This window comes from Gossypium hirsutum, chromosome A05, assembly GCF_007990345.1.
Source record: "Gossypium hirsutum isolate 1008001.06 chromosome A05, Gossypium_hirsutum_v2.1, whole genome shotgun sequence".
NCBI lineage: Eukaryota > Viridiplantae > Streptophyta > Magnoliopsida > Malvales > Malvaceae > Gossypium > Gossypium hirsutum.
In genome coordinates this window covers 108,275,707-108,300,051 of record NC_053428.1, presented here as the reverse complement: position 1 = coordinate 108,300,051, position 24,345 = coordinate 108,275,707, and the positions used below count along the sequence as shown (strand labels likewise).

The following is a 24,345-nucleotide window of genomic DNA, read 5'->3' as shown; positions in this document are numbered from 1 at the left end:
CTTACATTAAATAATTTTAACTTAATAATTAATTATAACCATTTAATTATTTTTTTTCTTATTAAAATACACGATATTTATTTTCAGAGTACTTAATTTTTTAGTTATAAAAACTAATTTATAAAAAATAGTAATAATAAATATTTTATAAAATTATTTAACTAATAATTTTTAACAAATAAAATAAAAAAATTTTAGTAAAAAAAACGATATCATTTTATTTAAGATGAAATGATTTTTTGTGGCGTTTTTATAAAAAAACGCAGCAAAACATTAACAATAACAGCGTTTTTTATAAAAACGCCACAAAAAAAATCATCTCAAAAAAGGCGCGGTCTTATTCCAAAATTTTCCCCCCTCTGAAACCCCTAATTTTTTCCCCTAAAATCGATATCCTCAAAACACCCCTAATCTCACCCCTCCGTTTCTCTTTTCAATCAAGAAACTCTCCAGCAGCAATCTTGATTTGGTTTCCAGTTAGACTCTGAGATAGAAGAGATGGCAGTGAACCAGACGGCGGTGTTGAAGGTGGGGCTCTGAGATAGAAGAGATGGCAGTGAACCAGACGCCGGCGTTGAAGGTGGGGTTCTGTCTATTGGCATTTCATGGAAGGATTAGTAGCCTTCAGCCACACTTCCAACACTTGCCCACCTTGCCTTTGCGATTGCTCTTCTCAGCCTCTTCTCACAATCCCTGAAGGCATTCCAAGATCTGGCTCGATCTCATCTCCTCCTTTCTTGTTTCCGTTAATTGATTCTTTTTGGTGTTAAAAGTTAAGTCAAACATAAACAGTATTCATATATAGGACCCATAAACTGCCTTTGAGACTTTGGTCGGTCGAATGGGATAACCACATTGAACAAACACTGTTGAATTTTTGTTCTCAATATCTTTGGCTATTCCACTTTCAGTTGATTATTAGTTATAAGCTCTTTAGGAATTACTGATGATTGAGATGCTTATACAGGGGAAGTTGTACACAATTATGGAGATTTGCCGTCTTTTTGATCAAAATTTCATAGAACATTTAGATGAGGTGTATGTATCACGTCTTGTTTTACCTTCCTCAATACACCTCTCTTTAACATCATTCAATTTTTTCCAATTTTGTTAGAGATTTTGTCTTGACTTTCAATGTTGTTCACAGGCGTACTGGTGGTGATAAGGTTTACAATGTTTTCGACAACCAACTTCCTGCTGCTTTGAAAAGGTTGCAATTTGACAGACAACTATCAATGGAGAATATTAGGAAGCTCGTTACTGAAGCTGATGGCTATCAACCACATTTAATAGCTCCTGAACAAGGATATCATCGTTTGATTGAATCTACTTTAGTTACTATCAGAGGTCCAGCTGAGGCTGCTGTTGATGCGGTATGAAAGTAAATTTTAGAAAAAATGGTATATCTGTCATATTTAATTTTGCATACCAAGGTCATCTGGTTTTCTTTTTCTTTCAGCATCAGTTCAGTTGTGATTCTTAAAAAACATTTTTTTTCTTTCAAGTATCAAGATTCTTGCAATCCTCTTCTATTTAGTTGTCTTACATAAAAAATGTTGATAATTTTTAATTGCTATTAAGGTCTCGGTTTACGAAGGATCATGTTGGTCATAGAGTGATGCTTCAAATTGGATTGATTTCATTTGTTACATTTTTCAGACTCATTCCATTCTGAAGGATCTGGTTCACAAGGCTATGAGTGAAACTCCAGTATGTTCCCATCTTTGCTTATATTGTTCATGCATCAAAGAAATTTTGCCTGCTATTTTTCTATCTTGATTTTTTATATTGAACATTGAACAAGACTTGGATGGGGCATTTTCATCATTACATGAGCAAAGTTATTTTTTGACTTGTATAATACCATTATAACAGCCATGAACTGGAATTACATGTGATATTAGTAACTTGTACCAGCCTTTTACAGGCCAATTATCATTGCAATTATGAGTAGGAAGATAACTATAGATGAATTTAGTGGAGAGGAGAAAAACATAGCTGTCTTTAAGATCATATGTAAATGATTTTCTCTCTTTCTTTCTATCTGATCAGACGTCAGGGGATTTTCAAGGGGATTTTCAAGGAAACAACAGACCACCTGTATAATGCAGCCACTCAGGAGCAGGAAACTACTTTGAATCAGCTACTAATAGAGCTTGATGGGTTTGATACTGGCAAGGTGTTATATTTTCGGCTGCTACAAATCGTAGAGATTTGTTAGATCCTGCACTTCTCAGGCAAGGTCGTTTTGATCGCGAGGTTAATTTCCATCACTTGAATAGCAGATCTAATTAGGTAATATATCTCATCAATACAAAAATATATTCGAATCACTTTATCACCCATCACTTGATCTAATTAGTTAATAGCAGATCTAATTAGTTAATTTCCATCACTTGAATAGCAAATTTTATTATATTAAATTTTTCATGAAATTATAATAATTTAATAAAATCATTTTTTTACTCATCGATTATCATAATGTATTTAGTTAAACAATCAGTAAATATTAAAATGATAACAAGTGTGGAGTCTGACATATTATCTTTTTATTGTAAAATATGCATATGTATAATTAATAAACACTTCTCTATTTAATTAAAAAATAAAAATAGTGGCCAAATAAAATACTATAAGGTAATACTCATGACTCTTAAAATATGTGAAAATAGAATAAATTATCTTAAAAAAGGCTACAGTCATCGCACAAATAATTTATTGATTCAATATATTGAATTTGATTGATAATTTTGAATTAAGAAATCTGATAGATTATACAAATTTTTAAACACTCAAAATTATAATTACTAATTTGAAACTTTTGCTGTATTTTGCATGCAGTCTCAGGGATGCTTATCTATTTATTGTTTCTATATACAACCCTTGTACTGGCCTTCCTTTATTGGTTGCCAAGGAGGAAAAAGTTGGAATCCTTGTGCTGCACTTGCACAAAATAAGTTTTCAATCATATTTTCTATCCAACATCCATTCTTTGGTCGCAAAATGATTAAAATATATAATTATTTTTTCAATCTAATGTCCATTGATATTAGTATGTTCCACTTTTTCTTTCTTTCATTGTTGCAGACCCTTTTTCTATGGCACCACAAAAAGCAGTGGAAACTATTGGGAAAAACTTGAGAGATCAATATGAGAAGTGGTAGCCCAAGGTTTGAACACCATCTTATACCACGTCTCATTACAGGCTATTCCATCAAGTTTAGAATCTAATTCTTTCTATTAAACATGGCCTGGCTCACAGTAAGGTCGAAGTTGATCCTACAGTGGATGAAGTGAATAAACTTTGTAATACATGTTGCAGATATGCCAAGTCAGAGTTTTATTTCATTACAATGGACATGGTGTTCCAAAGCCAACTGCAAATGGTGAAATCTGGCTGTTTAATAAGGTGTTCACTTGTTTAACTGTTAGGAATCAATTCTTGTTGCTTTTCTTTTGCTCTATTTGCCAATTTTTCTCCTTGCTAAGCCTGAACATTTCCTGTGCAGAGTTATACACAGTATATTCCCTTGCCTATCAGCAATCTTGATTCTTGGATAAAAACACCTTCTATATATGTTTTTGATTGCTCTGCTGCAGGAATGGTTGTTTGTCTTCCTTCCCTAGCCTTATCTGCTGCAGAAATGGTTGTTAATGCCTTTATTGAGGTACTTGCTCGCGTTCTATCCTCAATTTGTCACTAGTATATTTTCTGGCTGGTGCTATTCAAATAGACATCATTGTCTTCCTTCTCTAGCCTTATTTGATTTTCTTTTTTTCTTTATTTGAATTTGATTGATAGCTTCTTGACTGTGGCACTTCTAACTACCCTGGATCTTCAAGAGACTGCATTCTTCTGGCTGCGTGTGAAGCTCATGAGACTCTTCCTCAAAGTGCTGAATTTCCTGCCTATGTGTTCACTTCTTGTCTTACTACACCTATCAAAATGACATTGAGATGGTAAAAGTTCTGTTTGACTTGTTTACATATCTAAATAATAGATTGTTTGAGGATAGGCAATGGATTTGGTGATATTTTTTATTTAAACTATGTAGGTTTTAGATGCAACACCTGTACATGCAAAGGCACATGATTAATAACATGATCAATGACTTTTGTCGAAACAAATTCTAATTCCTGCATTATGGTGGCATTACTAAAAATTATCTTTCCATCTCATAATTCAAAGAGATCAGATAATGTGCTTTGACATATGTGGCCTTGAGGGTCGTATAAGTGATTTCCTTATTGGCCTGACTTTGGCTTACAGGTGCATACTTTGGCTTTCTGTTCCGGTGTTTTGGATTCTCTGGCGGTTGAATTGAAAGCATCAAAGGAATTCTCTAAGTTATATGCAGGCATTGCAATACTTTGGCTTCACATAAGCTTGAACCAGCCCTCTGTTGTATATTGTTTCTTCTTCTTTTTTTTTTATCTTTTTCCTTTGATTAATGAGAGGTGATGAAGAATTGGCATTATTTTCTCACGAGGATAAATTTTGTTTTAGAAATTGTAATACTTTGTGTGTTTGTGTGTGTTATTTTTTATATATTAAATTACATATTAAATCAATGTTATATATTAAATTTAAATTCATTAATTTTTATATTTAGTTTTGAAGTTTAAATTTTAATGGAAAATTTAATTTAATTAATATTTTTTATTTATCCTTAAAAGTATAGAGTTTAAATTTTAAATTTCAAGAATTAAACATAATATAATATTTAAAATAGAAATAAATATTATTTAATTAAAATAAAATAATTTTTTGAAAGGTTATGACCTTTAGCGGCGTTTGTGGGAAAGCGCCGCTAAAGGTCATGATTTTTAGCGGCGTTTTTTTCATAAACGTCACAAAATGTTAGCGGCATTACCTTTAGCGACGTTTGTAAAAGCGCCGCAGATGGTTTTAGCGGCGCTTATAAGCGCCGCTATAGGCCCAAAAAAAGGACGCTAAAAATCTATTTTGCTGTAGTGGATTTTTCTAAATGGCACTCAACAATGTTCACTACTATCATCCCAGTGACAAAGCAATAAACTTATCATATTAGATGTTAGCAATTTATTGAAATAAAAGTTTTGAACTATTAACTATGTTGATATCTTAAAGATATGAAAGCTTGACTTTGAAAATTAACCTATTGTCTTATGCAAATTGGATTGGATCGGATTGAAATATACAACTCTTTAATTATGGAGAATCATTCGGGATTTCATTAAAGATTACCTTGAAAAATGAATCTCCTCATATCACGTTATATTAGACATTATTACTTTTGCTATTTTTAACATGTTGCATTGTAATCAATCTCTAGCATGTTAGTAAGTCTAAAAACTTTGACTTGTTTAGGTTTTGTCTGTGAGTATACGGAGATAAGCACTTTATTTGTTCAAAAGAGAACTTATTGTGTGAGTGCAATTGAAGTGTAAACTATTTGTTTTTCCTGTATACATTCTTAGGGGGAATTTAGACGCAAGTGTTTTAGTATTTAGGTACAAGGGTGAGGTCTCTATACTTAGAGAGTGATAAAATGTGATTCAAGTGTTGTATTGTGAGTTAAAGATATTAAAGTTACTCTCTGAACTAGATTTAATAGACATAGGAAAACTGAACTGCATAAACAAATTTGTGTTTTTTTTTCTTTACATGATTTTTGTAGTGCAGCTTAAGTGATCACTACAATTAAACACTTCTATTCACCTTAGACAGTTGAACCAATTAATGAATCGAGGTTGCAATAGAGTCAAACGGTGCATTCATATCGACTTAACTTATTTACAGCATATGAAATATTTCGGCGTGCAATGCATATATATCGTAGTGCTCCAATAATGCTTCGATATTTTTGAATGCTAGTTAAACTTTGACAAAGCTTTGACAAACTTACCATTGAGGTTGGTGTAGGTGTAGCATGAAGCATTGATGTCATATCAAGTAGCTCCAAAATGTATTTCCGTTGACTAAGCAAAATACCATGACTCAATTGTTGAACTTCAATGCTAAGAAAGAAGTTTAGGTCACCAATTTCCTTCAAAAAGAACTCTTAATTGAGTTTGGTCACGACTTCATCAATCTCATTACTTAAATCCCCTGTTAATACCATGTCATCAACATATATCATCATAATCACCTTAGATGTAGCATTACACCGTACAAAAAGTAATGAGTCTACCTTTTGAAACTGTAAAATCTAACTTCTCAATTAAGGACTGCTTCAATGTATCAAATCATGCTCGTGGGGCTTATCTAAGCGCATAGAATGCCTTATTTAGCTTGGAAACACTTTGTTTACCACCAACTCCACTAACTTTGAATATTGGTGTCTGTTTCATATAAATTTTTCCAGGTAAATTGGCATTTAGAAAAGCATTATTAGCATCAATTTGTCTGAGTGGCCATCCATTCTTCACCGCTACTGCTAGAACCGTGCTACGATGAACTGTTTCCAGTCAAAAGTGTTATACTATTGAGAGGCTCTGTTGAAGCCTCTTGGGAAAATATGGTATCATTTTTTGAGAAGTCGACTTATGCCGTTTACATACAATACAACTGTTTCAAAAGAGAGAATGCTTTTACTGCACTTCATCATAAAGGGAGAAGAATTAATGTCGGTAGGATCATTTTTTAGGAAATACACTAGTGTGCTAAGAAGAATGTTGGTAGCTTAAACTTCCCCTCCCTTATTACTGCTCTATGTCGAACCATCTGAGTCCCTCTCAATGTGGATGAGGATATCATCCCTAACAAGGGTGGACTGTCCAGTACCATCTTTTCCAAGATTTAAGGCACTGATGCTATCAGGGCAACTCAGCATAGTTAGGCTACCACTTCCACTATTATGCATTCTCCCACGACAACACCTTTAGTTTCTCATAGCTCCCTCGAACAACAAATATTGCACTCCTTAAAGTAGTTGGAACAGAGGATGTCCCTTTTTGAAATCCAGCAGTTTCACCTAGCTGAAGAAATGATCCAAGCTTAGCAGCGGCAAGCTCAATATTAGGCTTATGCGATGAGTAGAGATTTGGCTCTCAAGAGATCCCTACAAAAGAATTTTACAAAGCTAATGCCAGAATTTCATGTTTTCCCTACAAATTTGCTCCCATTTTCTGATGCTGCCGAGGAGCCCACTCAAACTGCTACTGAAGAGCCCAAAAAGACGACATCCCTAAATATTGACAAGGATGAAAAAGAAAAAAAAGATGACATTGCTACTACTACCATTACCAAAGGTAAGGACCCTGTTCCACCTTCGCCACCAGCTTTCGTAATTGTACAAGACCAATACATTGTCGTCTAATCAATGAGTTAACAGACTGATAAGGAGGGGGAAGAAATAAACCCCCCCAAAAAGGAAATAAAGGTATAAAGTTATTGCCCGTAAATTCACTTGTCGGGCAGAATGAAGTATCTACATGCTAGTCTAAGCCAACTAATTTTTCTGCTTCTTTTATACATCTTGCATTCCATTTCTTTTGCCATGACATTTGTTGTACAAATTTCTCTTTTGGTTGTTCTCTTATACATCTGGTTATGCATTGATGACAATGTATCTCTTAGGTTTGAGGGTGTGTTGTGCATTTAGGTTACATTTTATATTTAGTATGTATGATCATTTTAGTATAGTTAAATATGTTTTCCCACTGCAATGTAACTATTACGTTACATGACTTGTTTTGAAATTTTGCCAAGTGGTTCAAATGCATGCTTCAATTGTGTAATAAGCTTATTTGATGATTGTTTAGTTTAAATTAATGTTGCTTAAGGTATTCGTGACTTAAAAACTCTACATATGCTTAAGAATAATAATACGACATTAAGTGCATGCTTGATTAGATGTTTTGGCTATATTGATGATGAGATGGTGGTATGGCAGCCTAATACTCGGGCTCGATGACCAGGCCGGGTATAGGGTGTTACATTAAATCCCTCGACTAGAAAAATAATTGACGCAACAGATGGTGGAACACTAAATTATAAGACACTAGAGCTAGCCCAAGAATTTATTGAGGAGATGACACTGAAAAACTATTAGTGGCAAGTTATGAGAACAAAGTCTACTAAGGCAACCAATGTTTTAAATATAGATGCAGTTGCTATGTTGACAAGTTAGGTGGAAGTGCTGAGTAAGAAAATTGATGGTTTGAGTATGGCTAAGCAGATGAATCTGGTAATGCAAAGTGATACGACTAGAGTAGGGATGATCAATTCAGAATGTTTACCCTTCAGTTCTAACATGGAGCATGAGCAAGTCGACTTTATGGGTAACAATTTTAGACCTCAGAATAACCCCTATAGCAATAATTATAATATAGGATAGAGGAATCATTCGAATTTCTCTTGGGGTGGTCAAGGAAATCAAAAGTCTCAACCTCCTTCGGGTTTTCAGCAACCTTATCGGCAAGAAAAGAAGTTAAATTTAGAAGAGATGTTAATGAAATATATTTCGGTGTCAAAAACTAGATTCTAGAATACTAAGACAGTTTTGAGGAATCAACATGCATCTATTCAGGGCCTCGAGAATCATATTAGTCATCTTGCAAAATTAGTTCTGGTGAGACAACAAGAAAGTTTACCTAGTAACACTGAAACCAACCCAAAAGAGCAAGTCAATGCAATCACTGTTCGAAGCATGAAAGGGTTGGTCGAGCCTGAAAAGAAGCTGAATCTAGAAGTTATTAAGAAAAAGAATGGGGTTGAGAAAAGTAAGAAAGAGCATAACCCGGTGGTCAAAGAATACAAGCCACCAATTTCATATCCAAAAAAAGTAAAGAAAGACTACATGAACGAACAATATGGTAAATTTCTTGAACTTTTAAAAAAAATTACATATTAACTTACCTTTTGCTGAAGCTCTTTCGCAGATGTCAAAATATACAAATTTTTTTAAAGAAGTTGCTAACAAATAAAAGGAAGTTAGACGACTTGTCCACTTTGGAGCTCAATGAGGAGTGCTCGACTATTCTCCAAAACAAACTACCAACCAAGCTTAAAGATCCAGGGAGTTTTACTATCCCTTGTTTTATTGGTAGCTTAAATGTTGAAAAAGCTTTGGCTGATTTGGGTGTTAGTATAAATTTAATGTCTTATAAAATGTTCAAATAACTTGGTCTCGAGAAACGAAAACCCATTAGGATGAGTATTCAATTAGCTAACAGATCAATTAAGTATCTTTAGGGCATTATTAAAGATATACTTGTTAAAATTCGATAAATTTATATTCCCTATTGATTTCGTTATATTGGACTTGGATGAGGATATTGAGGTACTTATGATATTAAGTCGACCCTTTTTAGCCACTACTAGAACTGTTATTGATGTGGGTAATGGTGAACTTGTGTTAAGGGTAGGTGATGAAAAGGTTACTCTTCAAGCACATGAATTTGTGAGAGTTTCTAACGAGTGAGGTGATACTCATTATTTTGATAATGTTAGTAATCATGTGACTCAACATTCTTTACAAAAAAATCACTCATGAATATGTGTTAAAGCTGTATCTTTGTCAAGGTGATAGAAATCAAGGGACGAGTGGAGAACGAATGGTGCAGCTTGATGAATTAGATGAATAGAAACCAAAGGCTTATGAAAAACCGAGAACATCCAAAGAAGTAACAAAATGGCATCATAATGTGCATTAAAAGAGGAAGAACCAAATAAAAGTTAGAGACAAAGTGCTGTTGGACAATTTAGATCCACGAATATTCTTTGAAGAGCTTAAATCGATATGGTAGAATCCGTTTATGGTACAAAATGTATTCCCATATGGGACCTAGGAGGTAACACAACCTGATTACGACACATTCAAGGTAAACGATCATCGACTCAAACTCTATTTTTGTGGTGGTACTGATAACGAGAGAGAGGAGCTCTGACTCCAAAATCCGACTTAACTGTGAACTTAAAAAAATAGAAGTTGAGCTTAAACTTTAAATAGGCGTTCCTCTAGAGGTAACCCGATTGTGTTATTTTATTTTATTTTATTTTAATTATGTTACGTGCTTAGTACAGTAATTTTTTATCAATACTTAAAAATTTCAAAAAAAATTGAATAAAAATTGAAAAAAATTAAATTTTAAAAAAATGGTCCACATGATCTAGGATAGACTACACGGCCTAGACACATAGGCGTGTCATGGACCGTGTGACTACTAGATCCAATTTTTCAAAATAAAATTGACACACACACACACACACAGAGTATAAGTGGATTCACATGGTCAGGCGACACGATTGTGGGAGAAGTGAACGACAACAACACACGATTTAGGTGATGACACACGACCTGGCCACACGGCCATGTGAACACCGGATAAAATTTTTAAAATTTTATAATAGGCCACACGGCTTTAGAGAGATACACAGCCGTGTGGTTCATATGGTCTGACATGTGGTCGTGTAGCCTCTTTTAATTCTATGGGTTTTTTCATTTTTTTCCTTTGTTCCTTCCCCCCTCCCCACCCACCACCATGGGTACCTAACCAACCAACCACCCTCCCTTTTTTTTTTGAATTACAATAGCAGTGTAAAGCACAACCTTTCTGTTTATTTTATTTATTATTATATTAGTTTTATTATATTGTCATTATTAGTATTATTAGTATTATTATTTTTATTCGACTAAGTTAGATATTAAAATAGTATTAGATTTTGTGTTATTTTATTTTGAATTATTTAGATTTTATTTAGTTTTATGTTTTATTTATTTTATTTTTATTTTTTTCTATTATTCATTTTGTTTTTATTTTATTTTTTCAGACTTATATGTTTTGTTTTGTTTTATTATGCACTTTATTTTGTTATTTTTTTCAGTTGTTTTTCTATTTTGTATCTCAGTTATCTTACTTATTTTTGTCTATCTTCTTCTTAGTGTGCTCAGAAACATGTTCTTCATTTAGAATCTCATATAAATAGAAAATATAGAAAAACTACGATAAAAGAGATGGAGAAGGGAGAAAAATAGAGGGAGAAGGACAAGAGAATGAAAAAAATAAAGAAAAAGAGAGGAAAGTTCAAAGAACGTAAAAGAAAAAAATTTAATTATTCGAAACGAAAAAATATGGAGACTAATTGTATAATTTAAACTAAAAATATGGGGACCAATTTTTGTTCAATTACTAATATGTTACAACACGTTAACATAAAAGACTAAAACGTAATATTTTAAATATAAGTAACTAAAATTTAACCTAAGGTAAATAAAATGACTATTTTAATAATTTACCCTTACTTTTAATATATCAAAACTTTGTATAAATAATAGAGAAAAAATAATATAAACTTTCATTGTATAAAATATAAAAACATAAAAATTAAAATAGAGGGAAATATCTAGAAAATAAGACAAAACAACAAACACAAATAAATGATAATATAAAAATTAACCCAATCCAGTGTAATTTTTAATTGATAAAAACATTAACCCACGTTAACTTAAAATATATGGTAACACTTCTTAATTACCACTTTAGCCCTCCAAATTCCTTAACTCCATCTCTTCTTAACCCTAACCATTAACCCCTTCTTCATCTGATAAAATGCACTGTTTTTGGGACCAATAGTCTGCCTTTCCACCACATGAACGTTGTAGTTATGAATGATTGCTGTTGCGGTAGCCTTCATCAAGAGAAACGACACCTCTTTCCCTGGACAAATCCTTGGCCCCACAAGGAATGCGCTAAATTTAGTTGGCGACTCTCGTTTAATCTTCCCATCTCCACTAATCCATCTTTCTGGCTTGAACTCATAGCAATCTTCTCCCCATAAGCTTTCCATCCTTCCCATTGCATGTATTCCTATTATGATTCGGGTGTTTTGATCCACCCGATGACCGCTCGGAAGAAAGTCCTGCTTTGTACATGTTCTGAATTCGAACGGAATCGGTGGATATAGCCTTAGGGTTTCGCACAACGCTGCATGAAGATATGTTAGCTTACTCAACTCGTCGTAGTTGGATGGCATTTGCAAGATTCCCTGCACTTGTTTCAATGATAAGTGTCTCTTTATTTCTTCTCTGATCTTGTTTTCAACCATGGGTGCCTTGGAGATGAGATAGAAGAACCAAGTAAGAGTCAAACTGTAAGTATCACCACTGGCAAACAAAAAATGTATAAGGTTGTCTCTTATAAGACTGTCTTTTGGTGTTGGGCCTGTTATCTCATGTCCCGTCAGGTAACAGTTCAAGAAATTGAAATCATTCTCTTCATTTGAGCCTGAGGATGCCACTGATTTGTTGGATTTGTGGCGTTGAGTCGATAGAAATTGTCTTAAAAGATCATCAAAAGCCTTCCAAGCATCACTTCGTTTCTTCTCTTTCCCAATCTGAAGCCAGCTCTGTAACTTCCAAAGACTGTCAGGCACTACATATCTGTAAAAAGCTGCCTCCAGAGTATCACTCATGGCTTTTTGGAATCGATTCTCGGGGAATTCAATGGAGAGTAGGCCAGGGTTGAAGCCCACGCCTGTTATGCAACCAATGTCAAACGCATGCCTTAACAACAAATCTTGCAAGTTCACCACCATCTCTCGTCCCGAAACATATTCAAGAACTTTAACAAGCGCTTCTTCTATACGTTGATGGAGAACCTTTGAAAGTGATTGCCGGAACTGAGGGTGATTCAAGAAAGCATGGAAAACTCTGCGGTGACATTTCCATGCCTCACCGTCGGAATTGAAAAGTGCTTCGCCGAAGATATCAAACTGTTTCAGCCATTCAGGACCTTTCAAATAAACAGAACTGGAGCTCAATACATGATGCACATTCTCAGGATCGGAGGTGGCTAAGAAGCTGGTGTTAGTAAACCAAAGTCCTCTATAAAAGAAGGTACCATTGCTTCGTCTGAGGATTTGGGCAACTTTATCATGAGGGCGACGGATGTTGAGAAGTAACGTGGGAATCATCCCAACAAATAGCCAGTTTCGAGGGAGGCCATTGTTGTCTATGAAACGATAGAGAAAACGAAGAGAAATTATTCCAAAAACCATAAATCCAAGATATACAAACAGTACTGCCATCATGTTCTTAGAAAGAGTTTGAGTTGTTTAGGACATATACTGAGTCACCAGTCAAGGCACTATTTATAGATTTAGCGTTTAGCCTTCCTCTTCTTCTCCACAAGTCACAATCAGAACAGTTAATGCCATCATGTTCTTAGAAAGAGTTTAAGTTGCTTAGGACACATACTCAGTCACCAGTGGGGACACTATATATAGATTTAGCGTTTAGCCTTCCTCTTCTTCTCCACAAGTCACAACCAGAACAACTTATATTGTCTTCGAAATGAGAGATTCCCTTATAGTAGCCATAATGTTAATTACCCAAAATGGTATATGTTATGAATATCATGCTTTTACGAAAAAATTTACTATGGAAGAACATAACAATATGGGAAACAAGAAAGTTGAACCAAAATTTAAATTAAAAAAATTCAGTTAAAATGGAACAATAATCTCATGAAGTGTTTTAATTTCAAGATTAAAACTACTCTATATCCTTAAATGGATAATATAATTTTTTAGTCTGAATTTGACAATTAAGTCCACTTTAATACTTGTATTTTTTATCTGCGAACTTGATAATTAAATTCATTTTGATTCTTAAACTTAAAAGATATAAAATTTTGATGACGTGACACTTTAAAATTGTGTCTCATCCTCACTTGAAAATTTGAAAATATATATTTTTAGGTGATGACGTGGTACAATATTAAAGTGCCATATTCAATGTTCTAATCATCGAACCAGTGGTTGAACTAGTCAGACCATTGGTTCCCGATTCAATTGGTTTGATCGATGCAACTATTAGAATAACAATAATTAAATAATTATTTACAAATTCATAAAAAAAATATTAAGTCCACTTTGATACTTGTATTTTTTTATTCGCGAACTTGACAATTAAATTCATTTTGGTCCCTGAACTTGAGAAATATAAAAGTTTGATGACGTGAAACTTTGAAATTATGTCTCATCCTCACTTGAAAATTAATATATATATTTAGATGTTTACGTGATACAATCTTAGAGTGTAATACAATGTTCTAAGTTGAACTATTCAAACCGTTGGCTCTCGATTCATTTGGTTTGACCAAAGCAACTATTAGTCCAACAATAATTAAATAAATAATTAAAAATTCATTAAAATAAAAATTAAAAATTTATTAAACTTGTTCAACCTGTTTAATTATTGGTTTTTGTCCCAATTTTCGATTTTTATTAGTTTTGAGCAATTTTTCATTTAACCGATTCAACCTTTTTTGTTTGGACCAATATATTGGTTTATTTTCAGTCCAACCGACCAATCCAATAATGTTCTAAGAACATTGGTCACATCATTAAATCTTGACGAAATTCAAGTTTAGAGTCCAAAATGGATCTAACTATCAAGTTCAATTATTAAAATGAACAAAAAATATACAAATACCAAACTAAATATGGTTACCAAATTCAGGGAAAAAAATTATATTATCTCTACCTTAATGAATATTCAAAAATTAAAAACTAAATAAATAAGATGATTGTTTAATTTAAAAATTCCACTCTACATAAATTTATATACAAACTTTTTTTTTAAGAAAAATTTATATACAAACCTTAACTACATAATTATATCTCATTAAAACATCTTTACACTTGATTATACAAAAGTAGAAAATAAATAGTGTGAAAATAAAATAAAATAAAATAAAAGAATATACACAGATTTTACGTTGAAACCTTACGAGAAAAAACCACGGGTAGATGAGAAGAAAATTCACTATGTCAAATTTGAATAATTAAAAAAGAAGTTTCAACTACATCTATTTATAGGTTGAAAAAACCTAATTTAATCAAAGTCAAATATATTATGCTAATAAATGCTAAATATATTATACTCATAAATACTAAATCTTCTAGAAAGAAGATATATTTTGTTTAACTTGACTTGCAAGCAATCTCTTAGAATTTGGGTCACACAACTCTAACAATCTCCACATTGACACGAATTCTCAACGAACAAATTTTTCACCTCTTCCATAAAACCTCTTAAGGTGTTAACTTCAACAATGAACACCAACCAAGTCTAAGCAATGCTCAAACTTGGTTATAGGAAGTGACTTAGTCATCATATCTTTAGGATTTTCATGAGTACTAATTTGCTCACAACGAGCAATAATATCACGAACAAAATGATACCAAACATTAATGTGTTTTGTTCTCTCATGAAACATTTGATCTTTTGTAAGGAAGATTGCACTCTGACTGTCACAAAATACTGTACTGATTTGAAGGTCTTCATTGAGTTCACTAAAGAGTCCCTTCAACCAAATAGCTTCTTTACAAGCCTCAGTAAACGTCATGTACTCAACTTCAGTGGTAGACAAAGGGACTGTAGTTTGCAAAATGGCTTTCCAATTGATTGCACAACCTCCGATTGTAAAGACATAACCTGTGAGAGATCTTCTTCTATCAAGGTCTCCAGCAAAATCAGCATCAACATACCCAATGACTCCATCTCTAGTTCTTCCAAACTGTAAGAAAATATCAGTAGTACCTCGTAAGTATCTTAAAATCCATTGAACTGCTTTCCAGTGTTCTTTACCGGGATTCACCATGTATCTACTAACTACACTGACTGCATAAGGTAAATCTGGATGTGAACAAACCATAGCATACATGAGAGATCCCACTGCACTAGAGTATGAAACATGTGACATGTACTCAATCTCATCATCTGATTGTGGAGACAAAGAAGATGAAAGCTTGAAATAGGCTGCTAAAGGAGTACTAACAAGCTTAGCACTCTGCATATTGAACCTGCAAAGAACTTTCTCAATGTAACCCTTCTGACTTAGGTACAATTTACTCATTTTTCTATCTCTGAGAATCTCCATACCAAGTATCTTCTTTGCTGGTCCTAAACCTTTCATCTCAAATTCTTCACTTAGTTGGGCTTTAACTTTTCTTATCTCTCCTTTATTTTTTGCTGCTATCAATATGTCATCAACATAAATAAGTAGATACACAACAGAACCATCACTAGTTTTCTTAAAGTAAACACAACAGTCAAAACTACTTCTTTTGAAATCATGAGAAGTTATAAAGGAATCAAACCTCTTGTACCACTATTTTGATGACTGTTTCAAATAGTAAAAGGACTTTTTTAGCAAGCAAACATAGTCCTCTTTTTCTGAGACTATAAAACCCTGTGATTGTTGCATGTAAATATCCTCCTCAAGTTCTCCACACAAAAATGCAGTTTTTACATCTAACTGATCAAGCTCCAAATCATGCATGGCCACAATACCAAGCAAAACTCAAATCGAACTATGCTTAACAACTGGGGAGAACACATCTGTGAAGTCCACTCCTGGAATTTGACTGTAACCCTTTGCAACAAGCCTTTCTTTATATCTGGGTTCTTCAACTCTTGGAGTCCCTTCTTTCTTTTTAAACACCCATTTACAACGAACAACCTTTTTACCTTTAGGAAGTTTCACAAGATCCCATGTTCTGTTTTTGTAGAGTGATTTCATCTCCTATTGCATAGCAAGCAACCACTTTTCTGAGTCTTCACAGCTAACCGCCTCAGAATAATTAGATGGCTCTTGATTCGCATCTATATCTTCAGCCACATTTAAAGCATAAGCAACTAGATCAGCCTCGACATACTTCTTTGGAGGTTTAATTTCTCTCCTAGTTCTGTTTTTGGCGATAGAGTATTGCGGTAAAGAAGCAACTCTATTCTCAATTTTTGTATTGGCTTGAGGAGTCGAATCTGTATTAATCTGCTGCTCCACCTGCTTTTGATTTTCTTTATTGGAAAAGTCTTTAAGAGATAAGTTAGGTAGCATAGCAATTTTATCAAAAACAACTCTCTGCTAATCACAACTTTTCTATTTTCAGGACACCATAACTTATACCCTTTTACACCAGCTTTATAACAAGAAAAACACATTTAATGGATCTCAGTTCCAATTTTCCATTATCAACATGAGTATACGCAGGACACTCAAAGATCTTTAAATCAGAATAATTAGTAGGATTACCAGACCATACCTCTTGTGGAGTCTTTTTCTCAATGGCCACAGATGGAGATCGGTTGATAATAAAATATGCAGTAGAAGTTGCTTTGGCCTAAAACGACTTTGGTAAGTTGGCATTTAACAACATACATCGAACCTTCTCCATGATCGTTCTGTTCATTCGTTCTACAACGCCATTTTGCTGTGGAGTATGGCGAACTATCAAGTGTCTCACGATCCCTTCTGACTTGCACAATCTATTAAACTCATCAAAACAGAACTCTAAGCTATTGTTTGTGCGGAGGTATTTTATTTGTTTTCCCGTCTGTTTTTCAATCATAATTTTCCAAGACTTAAATGCGGAAAACACATCGCTTTTCTGCTTTAGGAAAAATGCCTAAACTTTTCTGAAAAAATCATCAACAAAGGTTAGCATATAATTAGCTCTACCTCTCAAAGGCACTCTGAATGGTCCCCACAGATCAGAATGAATATACTCCAACGTTCCCTTCGTGTTATGGATTCCTTTGGTAAATCGAACTCTATTTTGCTTCCCAAAAATATAGTGCTCACAGAAATTCAGTTTGCAAATTCCTTGCCAATCAAGAAGTCCTCTTTTACTCAATTCTGTCATGCCATTCTCACTCATATGCCTTAGGCGTATATGCCAAAGTTTAGTAATATCATCATCTGACAAGGAAGAGGAAACGACAGCTGCATCATCAGTAATAGTAGAACCCTGCAAAACATATAACTTAGCAGTCTTTCTCAGCCATTTCATCACAACAAGGGAACCTTTGGAAATCTTTAAAACCCCACTTTCAGTTGTGTATTTGTACCCTTTTGAATCAAAAGTACTCATTGAAATTAAATTACTCTTCAATTCTGGAACATGCCGTACGTCACTAAGTGTTCTGAGAACTCCATCAAACATCTTAACTTAAATTGTTCCAACACTTGCGGATTTACACGAAGCATTATTTCCTATCAAAACAACACCTTCAGACACTGTTTCGTAGGTTGTAAACCAATCCTGATTGGGACTCATGTGGAAGGTGTAGCCTGAATCAAATATCCACTCCCCACTCACTTTAAAATTGTTGACAGAAGCGACTAGAAGTTCACAATCGCTATAGTCTTCTACAACATCAGCTTCACTGGAATTTTTTGGTTATTTTCCCTTTTGATTCATAGCCTCTATTTTAATCTTGTTCTGTAGCTTATAGCATTCAGATTTAATGTGCCATTTCTTCTTACAGAAGTTACAAGTTTTACCTTTATTTGAATACTTTGATCTACCCTTAGATTTACCTCGAGGATTCTGTTCTTGTGTCCTTCCACGATCATCATCAACATTCTGATCTTGTCTCCCACGAACAATGAGACCCTCTCCTTGAGAGTCGGGTTTAACCACAAGATGCTTCATCTTATCATACGAGATCAAAGAATCATAAACCTCATCAACTGTGAGAGACTCGCGGCTATATAAAATCGTGTCTCTAAAGGTTGAATAAGACGAGGGCAACGAACAAAGTAGAATCAACCCTAGATCTTCCTTGTCATACTGAACCTCCATGGCCACCAAGTTTGAGAGAATTTCTTTCAACACTATTAAGTGTTTGTATATGGACACACCTTCCTCCAAACGATGAGCATAAAGACGTTGCTTCATATGCAACTTGCTTGTTAGAGTTTTCGACATACATATTTGTTCTATTCTCTTTCATAATGCAGTGGCGGTCTTCTCTTTGATCACATCCTAAAAAATTTCGTTGGACAAATGCATATGTAATTGTGTTAATGCCTTTCGATCCTTACGCTTCTTCTCTTCATCTGTTAATGTCGAAGGCATCTTATATCCCTTGCAGGGCATCCTCCAGATCCATCTGCGAAAGAACTGCTTGCATATTAATCTGCCACAACGCAAATCTCTTTAGTAATCATAATTTAACTAGGAAAAGATAACATAGTTTAACTAAGAGAAGACACTTGATTTATGTTGGGAACACGTTGTCCGTCTTCGCAACGTCGGGAAACTTCTCATCGTGTCGTCATCATCTATTCGATCGAAAATACGAGGCACACCCCACAAGTTTTTTAACTTAAAATCAAAGTTGTATTGTAGAATTAAAATGATAATTTAAGGAATAAGTATTAATATAATTTATAAAATTTAAAAATTTCATTAATTCATAAAGGGAAATCTTAAAATGATGACACATATAATACAAAGCCTCAAAAGAGATACACCAATATAAAACACCGAAATACATACAAAAATATCGAAAAACGCGATCAGCTCAGTAAATTTTTTTATTGATGACGGGTGAAATAATTTCTGAATTGAAGCTAAAGATAAATTTGCTAAATCAGTAAATTTTTTTTATTTTATATGGAAATTAAAATTTTTAATTATTTTAATTTAAAAAAATGTTAAATAAGATAAATAGGTAAATACTTACTTATCACTCAATGTATAAAATATTAAATCGAGTTTATTTTATTAAAATATTAAAATAAATTATCTTTTTTAAGCAATAAATTATCTTTTTTTTAAATGAGGTATTCAAATTACAATATTTATTTTTTCAATCAAACCTATCCGAAATAATATAAAAGATTATATTAATAAGTTTAAAATTAAAAATAAAGAATTTTTTAAAAATAAATATTTATTTTTATCAAACAACATAATTATATTTCGTACTTATATTTACTTATTTATCAAGTAATTTTCTAATATAAATTCAACATTTATAAAATTTAGTACTAAAAATTCAATTCAATACTTAATTTTTAGCATTTTATTTTTTATTTTATCAACACAACTTAAGTTTATATTATTTTATCGTATGTGTAATATTTAAAACCGAAATCTCTAAAAAAAATGAATGCCACATGTTATTTAATAAATATACTCTATTTTATCTAATGTATTTTTAGTTAAAATTAATTGTAATGAAAAAACTAAGAAATGAAAGAAAGAACAAAGGTGTGATAATGAAAAGGAGAAAAAATAAAGGATGCGAGAGAAAGCTAAAACACATTTAAGAGAAAACAAATATTTCTTGATTCCGTAAACGCTAGTTACAAAGGTCTGGTCTTTTTAGACTGGTGTTTACCTCCAGTGTTGTACGTTTAGCTTTCTTTTTGTCTCACACTACCATATCTAATCTTATCGCCGCCTCTATTTTTACCCTAACCTCAAGTAAACACAGCCCATTCCATCCAAAAACACCTTTTAACACTAGTGGATATTATAGCCCATTTATTTAGGCTAACTAACTATTGACTAATCACAACTAACAATCAGTTAGGTACAACTAAAATTAGTTAGTGCACTAACTTTTATTTATACTCTTTCCTTTAATCATTAGCTTCTATTTGAGACACAACATTTAGTTGATAATGCACTCTTCATGCTTCAATATTTCGATTCAAATTTAAATTGATCGTGACCGTGAAACCAACTTCATTCCCACATATTTACGGTATGTAGACCTCGATCTTCAATCCTCTAGGGATGAAGCCCAATCAACATCAACATAGGATACTTGTGTAGTTCACCCTCCCCTTCTATAAGAAAGTCCATAGTCTATGTCCCCTTTTAAGTATCTGAGCAATTTTCTTTCCAATGTGATTCTATTGAGGTAAGTTTTGGTGTGATTTTTCTAAATGACACTCAACAGTGTTCACTACTATCATCCCTGTGACAAAGCAGTAAACTTATCATATTAGATGTTAGCAATTTTTTGAAATAAAACTTTTGAACTATTAACTATGTCGATATCTTAAAGATATGAAAGCTTGACTTTCAAAACTAACCTATTACTTTACGCAAATTGGATTGGATCGGATTGAAATATACAACTCTTTAACTATGGAGAATCATTCGAGGTTTCATTAAAGATTACATTGAAGAATGAATCTCCTCATATCATGTTATATTAGACATTATTACTTTTTCTATTTTTAACATGTTGCATTGTAATCAATCTCTATCATGTTAGTAAGTCTAAAAACTTTGACTTGTTTAGGTTTTGTATGAGAGTATACAGAGAGCACATTATTTGTTCAAATGGGAACTTATTGTGTGAGTGCAATTGAAGTGTAAACTACTTGTTTTTCCTATATACATTCTTAGGGGGATTTAGACGCAAGTGTTTTAATATTTAGGTACAAGAGCGAGGTATCTATACTTAGAAAGTGATAAAATGTGATTCAAGTGTTGTATTGTGGGTTAAAGATAGTAAAGTTACTCACTGTGTAACGTCCCATAACCCTATATCGTTACCGAAATAGGGTTACGAGACATTACCAATCAGTACAGTACAATACAGACATTAATTAAAAATAAATGTTCACACTCATCATAATTTTAAGATGTCGTCCCTTTAATGGGCCCTTGCGGCCCAATATGAACAGTAAAAATCAATTCGGGACTAATTTAGAATCACTACGAATTTTTCTTAAAATTTTAAATTTCTTCTTTATGAACAGTACCTTCAAAAATTTATTCTTTATGAACAGTACCACATGCCCGTGTGGCCTAGGAGACACGCCCGTGTCTCCGTGACATGCCCGTGATGGGCTAACCGTGTGGCTCATACGACTTGGACACACCCGTGTCCTCTACTCGTGGAGCTCTCTGACTTGTAGCTTACGAATAAATTAATTTCACACAGCCAAGTCACACGCCCGTGTGCTTAGCCCGTGTGAATTTATTTTCAATTCAAATCTAATGCAATTTTTACACGGTTGTATCGCATGCCCGTGTTCAAGACCGTGTTTTTCGCAAAGCTGAGACACACGGCCGTATCTCTGCCCATGTGGCAAAACCTGGACATTCTGTTTTGGACATTTTTAGGTGCAGGGGACACATGGCCTAACATCATGCCCGTGTACAAACCGTGTGTCTAACATGGTCTGGTCACACGCCCGTGTGCCAGGCCGTGTGGACTTAATAATGAGCCTTTCACACTTTATTAGCCAACCCTGAAAATTTCAAACCACAACCAATACAAATACCAATACTAAGCCAATCCAAACACATTTTATATATTATCAAATACTTGACTTAAAACACTTATCATGTATCATTATCAATTATCAATTTACTTATTTCACTATTACAATCACAATGCAAAAAAACACATTTAAGACATCCTAGGTACATGTCATTATCAACAATTAACATGCTTTACCTTATTGAATTCGGGATCGGCCTAAGATGTTGATTCAACGGTCTGACCTTAACCTAACCTGCGCACGGAAACAAATCGTATGCTGAGTATGAACTCAGTGGTATTTTTATAATCTGAACACTTAACAATATGAAAATATAACATTCATTTAAAAATCATATAATGATAATAAATATTCAATTATTCAGTAACATTCAATCATTCAGTAGCAATTAATTATTCAGTAGCAGTCATTTATTCAGTAACAGTCATTTATTCAGTAACAGTCAATTATTCAGTACCTTTATGTGCCCCTATTAACATGACTCCGACTCGGACGGATACACGGATCCAACCCACATACTTGGATAGCATACAGTGTTTCATTGGCTGGAGCCAGAATACACCGTAATGGTAACAGTAACAGTAACAGTAACGGTACACAGAGTACCTCATCGGAATAAATCTGGAACAATAACAGTAACAGTAAGGTACGGAGTACCTCTTCAGAACGAATCTGAAACAGTAACAGTAAGGCAACACTTATAGTGTCTCATCAACACAAAGTCGGAATATACCTAAACACTTCCAATCCTATGGCATGCCAACTATATCCCACTTAGCCCGATACTGTTAATAGGGTGTTCAGTAAACTTTCAGTTTTCATACAGTACATATTTCAGCTAATCATATATATATTTTCAGTTCAATATATATTTCAGTTCACTTTACATTAATAAATATTCAAACTTCTCAATAATCATATATTTTCATATCAATTTCATCATTTCCCAAATCAATATATTTTTCAATATAACATACATTCATATTCAATACCACACCAATCATATATATTCAAATAATTTCAATAAATTTTAACATATACCAATTAATCCGTTTCAATCATAAAACACAATAATTCTTATATTAACATTTGTCATATATTTTAAATAAAATATAACAATCAATAACTAAATTCGGATTATAGAAATACAAACCGTAATTTCTGAGCTATCCCTCGTCGACTTTGTCTTTTCCTTGCCTAGCCAAGATTTTCCAAGCACAACGCTAGCTACGGAAATCAATTAAATATTATCAATACATTACCATTCAATTTTCATATTGAATATTCCAATTTCTATCCAAGTTTTGCCTAAATTCCAATTTAGTCCCTAAACCGAGACTAACTTTTATTCTTCATATCTAACTCATTATTTTCACTTTAGACTTATTTCAACTCTCTAATTTCACCATAGGACCATAATTTCAAAATTCTTTCAATTTAGTCCCTACCATTCAAAACTTATGAATTACGTTTCAATTCAATCATTCTTTCACTTCTAACTTGAATTTCTATCAATTTAGACCTTAATTCATCATTTTATTCATCATGAACCATATCTAGAAATCTAAAAATTTTCAAAATATCCACTTAATTTCATCAAAACCTTGTTCCAAAGCTTCCAAAACATCAAAATTAAGTAAAAAGGGCTAAATTTAATTTACCAATTAAACTTCGAAACCTTGAAATCCCAATTTTTCCTTTTCTCCCTTTCTTTCTTTTCTTTCCTTCCTTTCTCTGTTTCGTTTCATGCTATTCTGTTTTTCCATTCTTTTTCTTCCTTTTATTTGCTTTATAATATATATATAATATAATAACTTATTAAATATATATTTAATAATCAATATATTTATTACAATTGTAATATTACTTATATTTACACATGTAACACATCATCATCATACATTTGTCATGTTTTAATTTATTTATTACATAAAAATCTTATAATATAATTATTTAATTAATAAATATATTTTATAATTAATAAATATCTATTAATAATTAAATACATATATTACAAATGTATGTATTTTTATTTATACATTTGTATCAAATCATATCCACACATTTGTCTTTATTTAATTTATTCATCATATAATATCAATTTAATAATAATAAATACATTAATACTTACTTAAATAATAAGCAAATACATACATGTATTACAAATATATGCATAATATTTATTACATTTGTATTTTAGTTTTGCCACACACTTGGCATTCAATTTTCTTTATCCAATTATCCTTAATTTAAGCTAATTCACTTAATTAAACTCTAATTAATCACTCAATTAATTTCGTAAATATTTTTAATAAA

General features: G+C 32.8%; 2 protein-coding genes across 16 annotated transcripts; one reads left to right on the top strand and one right to left on the bottom strand.

The window, feature by feature from the left end:
* The first annotated feature begins 286 nt into the window (after window positions 1-286).
* Window positions 287-4,596, top strand: LOC107944816 (dynamin-related protein 12A). Of its 15 annotated transcripts, none has more exons than XM_041114519.1 (11): window positions 328-772; window positions 968-1,038; window positions 1,148-1,373; window positions 1,660-1,710; window positions 2,053-2,259; window positions 3,088-3,170; window positions 3,323-3,409; window positions 3,510-3,520; window positions 3,601-3,668; window positions 3,803-3,960; window positions 4,271-4,596. In XM_041114519.1, exons 6-11 carry the CDS (start codon window positions 3,151-3,153, stop codon window positions 4,323-4,325), a joined length of 399 nt encoding a protein of 132 aa, XP_040970453.1. In that variant the 5' UTR covers window positions 328-772; window positions 968-1,038; window positions 1,148-1,373; window positions 1,660-1,710; window positions 2,053-2,259; window positions 3,088-3,150; the 3' UTR covers window positions 4,326-4,596. The 15 variants fall into 15 exon arrangements, 11 of the variants coding, with proteins under 11 accessions (XP_040970451.1, XP_040970448.1, XP_040970450.1 ...); XM_041114518.1 differs by having other exon boundaries at window positions 2,053-2,295; window positions 2,842-3,170; XM_041114517.1 differs by having other exon boundaries at window positions 287-1,036.
* A 6,756-nt stretch (window positions 4,597-11,352) lies between these two features.
* Window positions 11,353-13,055, bottom strand: LOC121229694 (alkane hydroxylase MAH1). The gene has a single exon (XM_041114509.1). It carries the CDS (start codon window positions 13,013-13,015, stop codon window positions 11,483-11,485), a length of 1,533 nt encoding a protein of 510 aa, XP_040970443.1. The 5' UTR covers window positions 13,016-13,055; the 3' UTR covers window positions 11,353-11,482.
* Window positions 13,056-24,345: the final 11,290 nt, after the last annotated feature.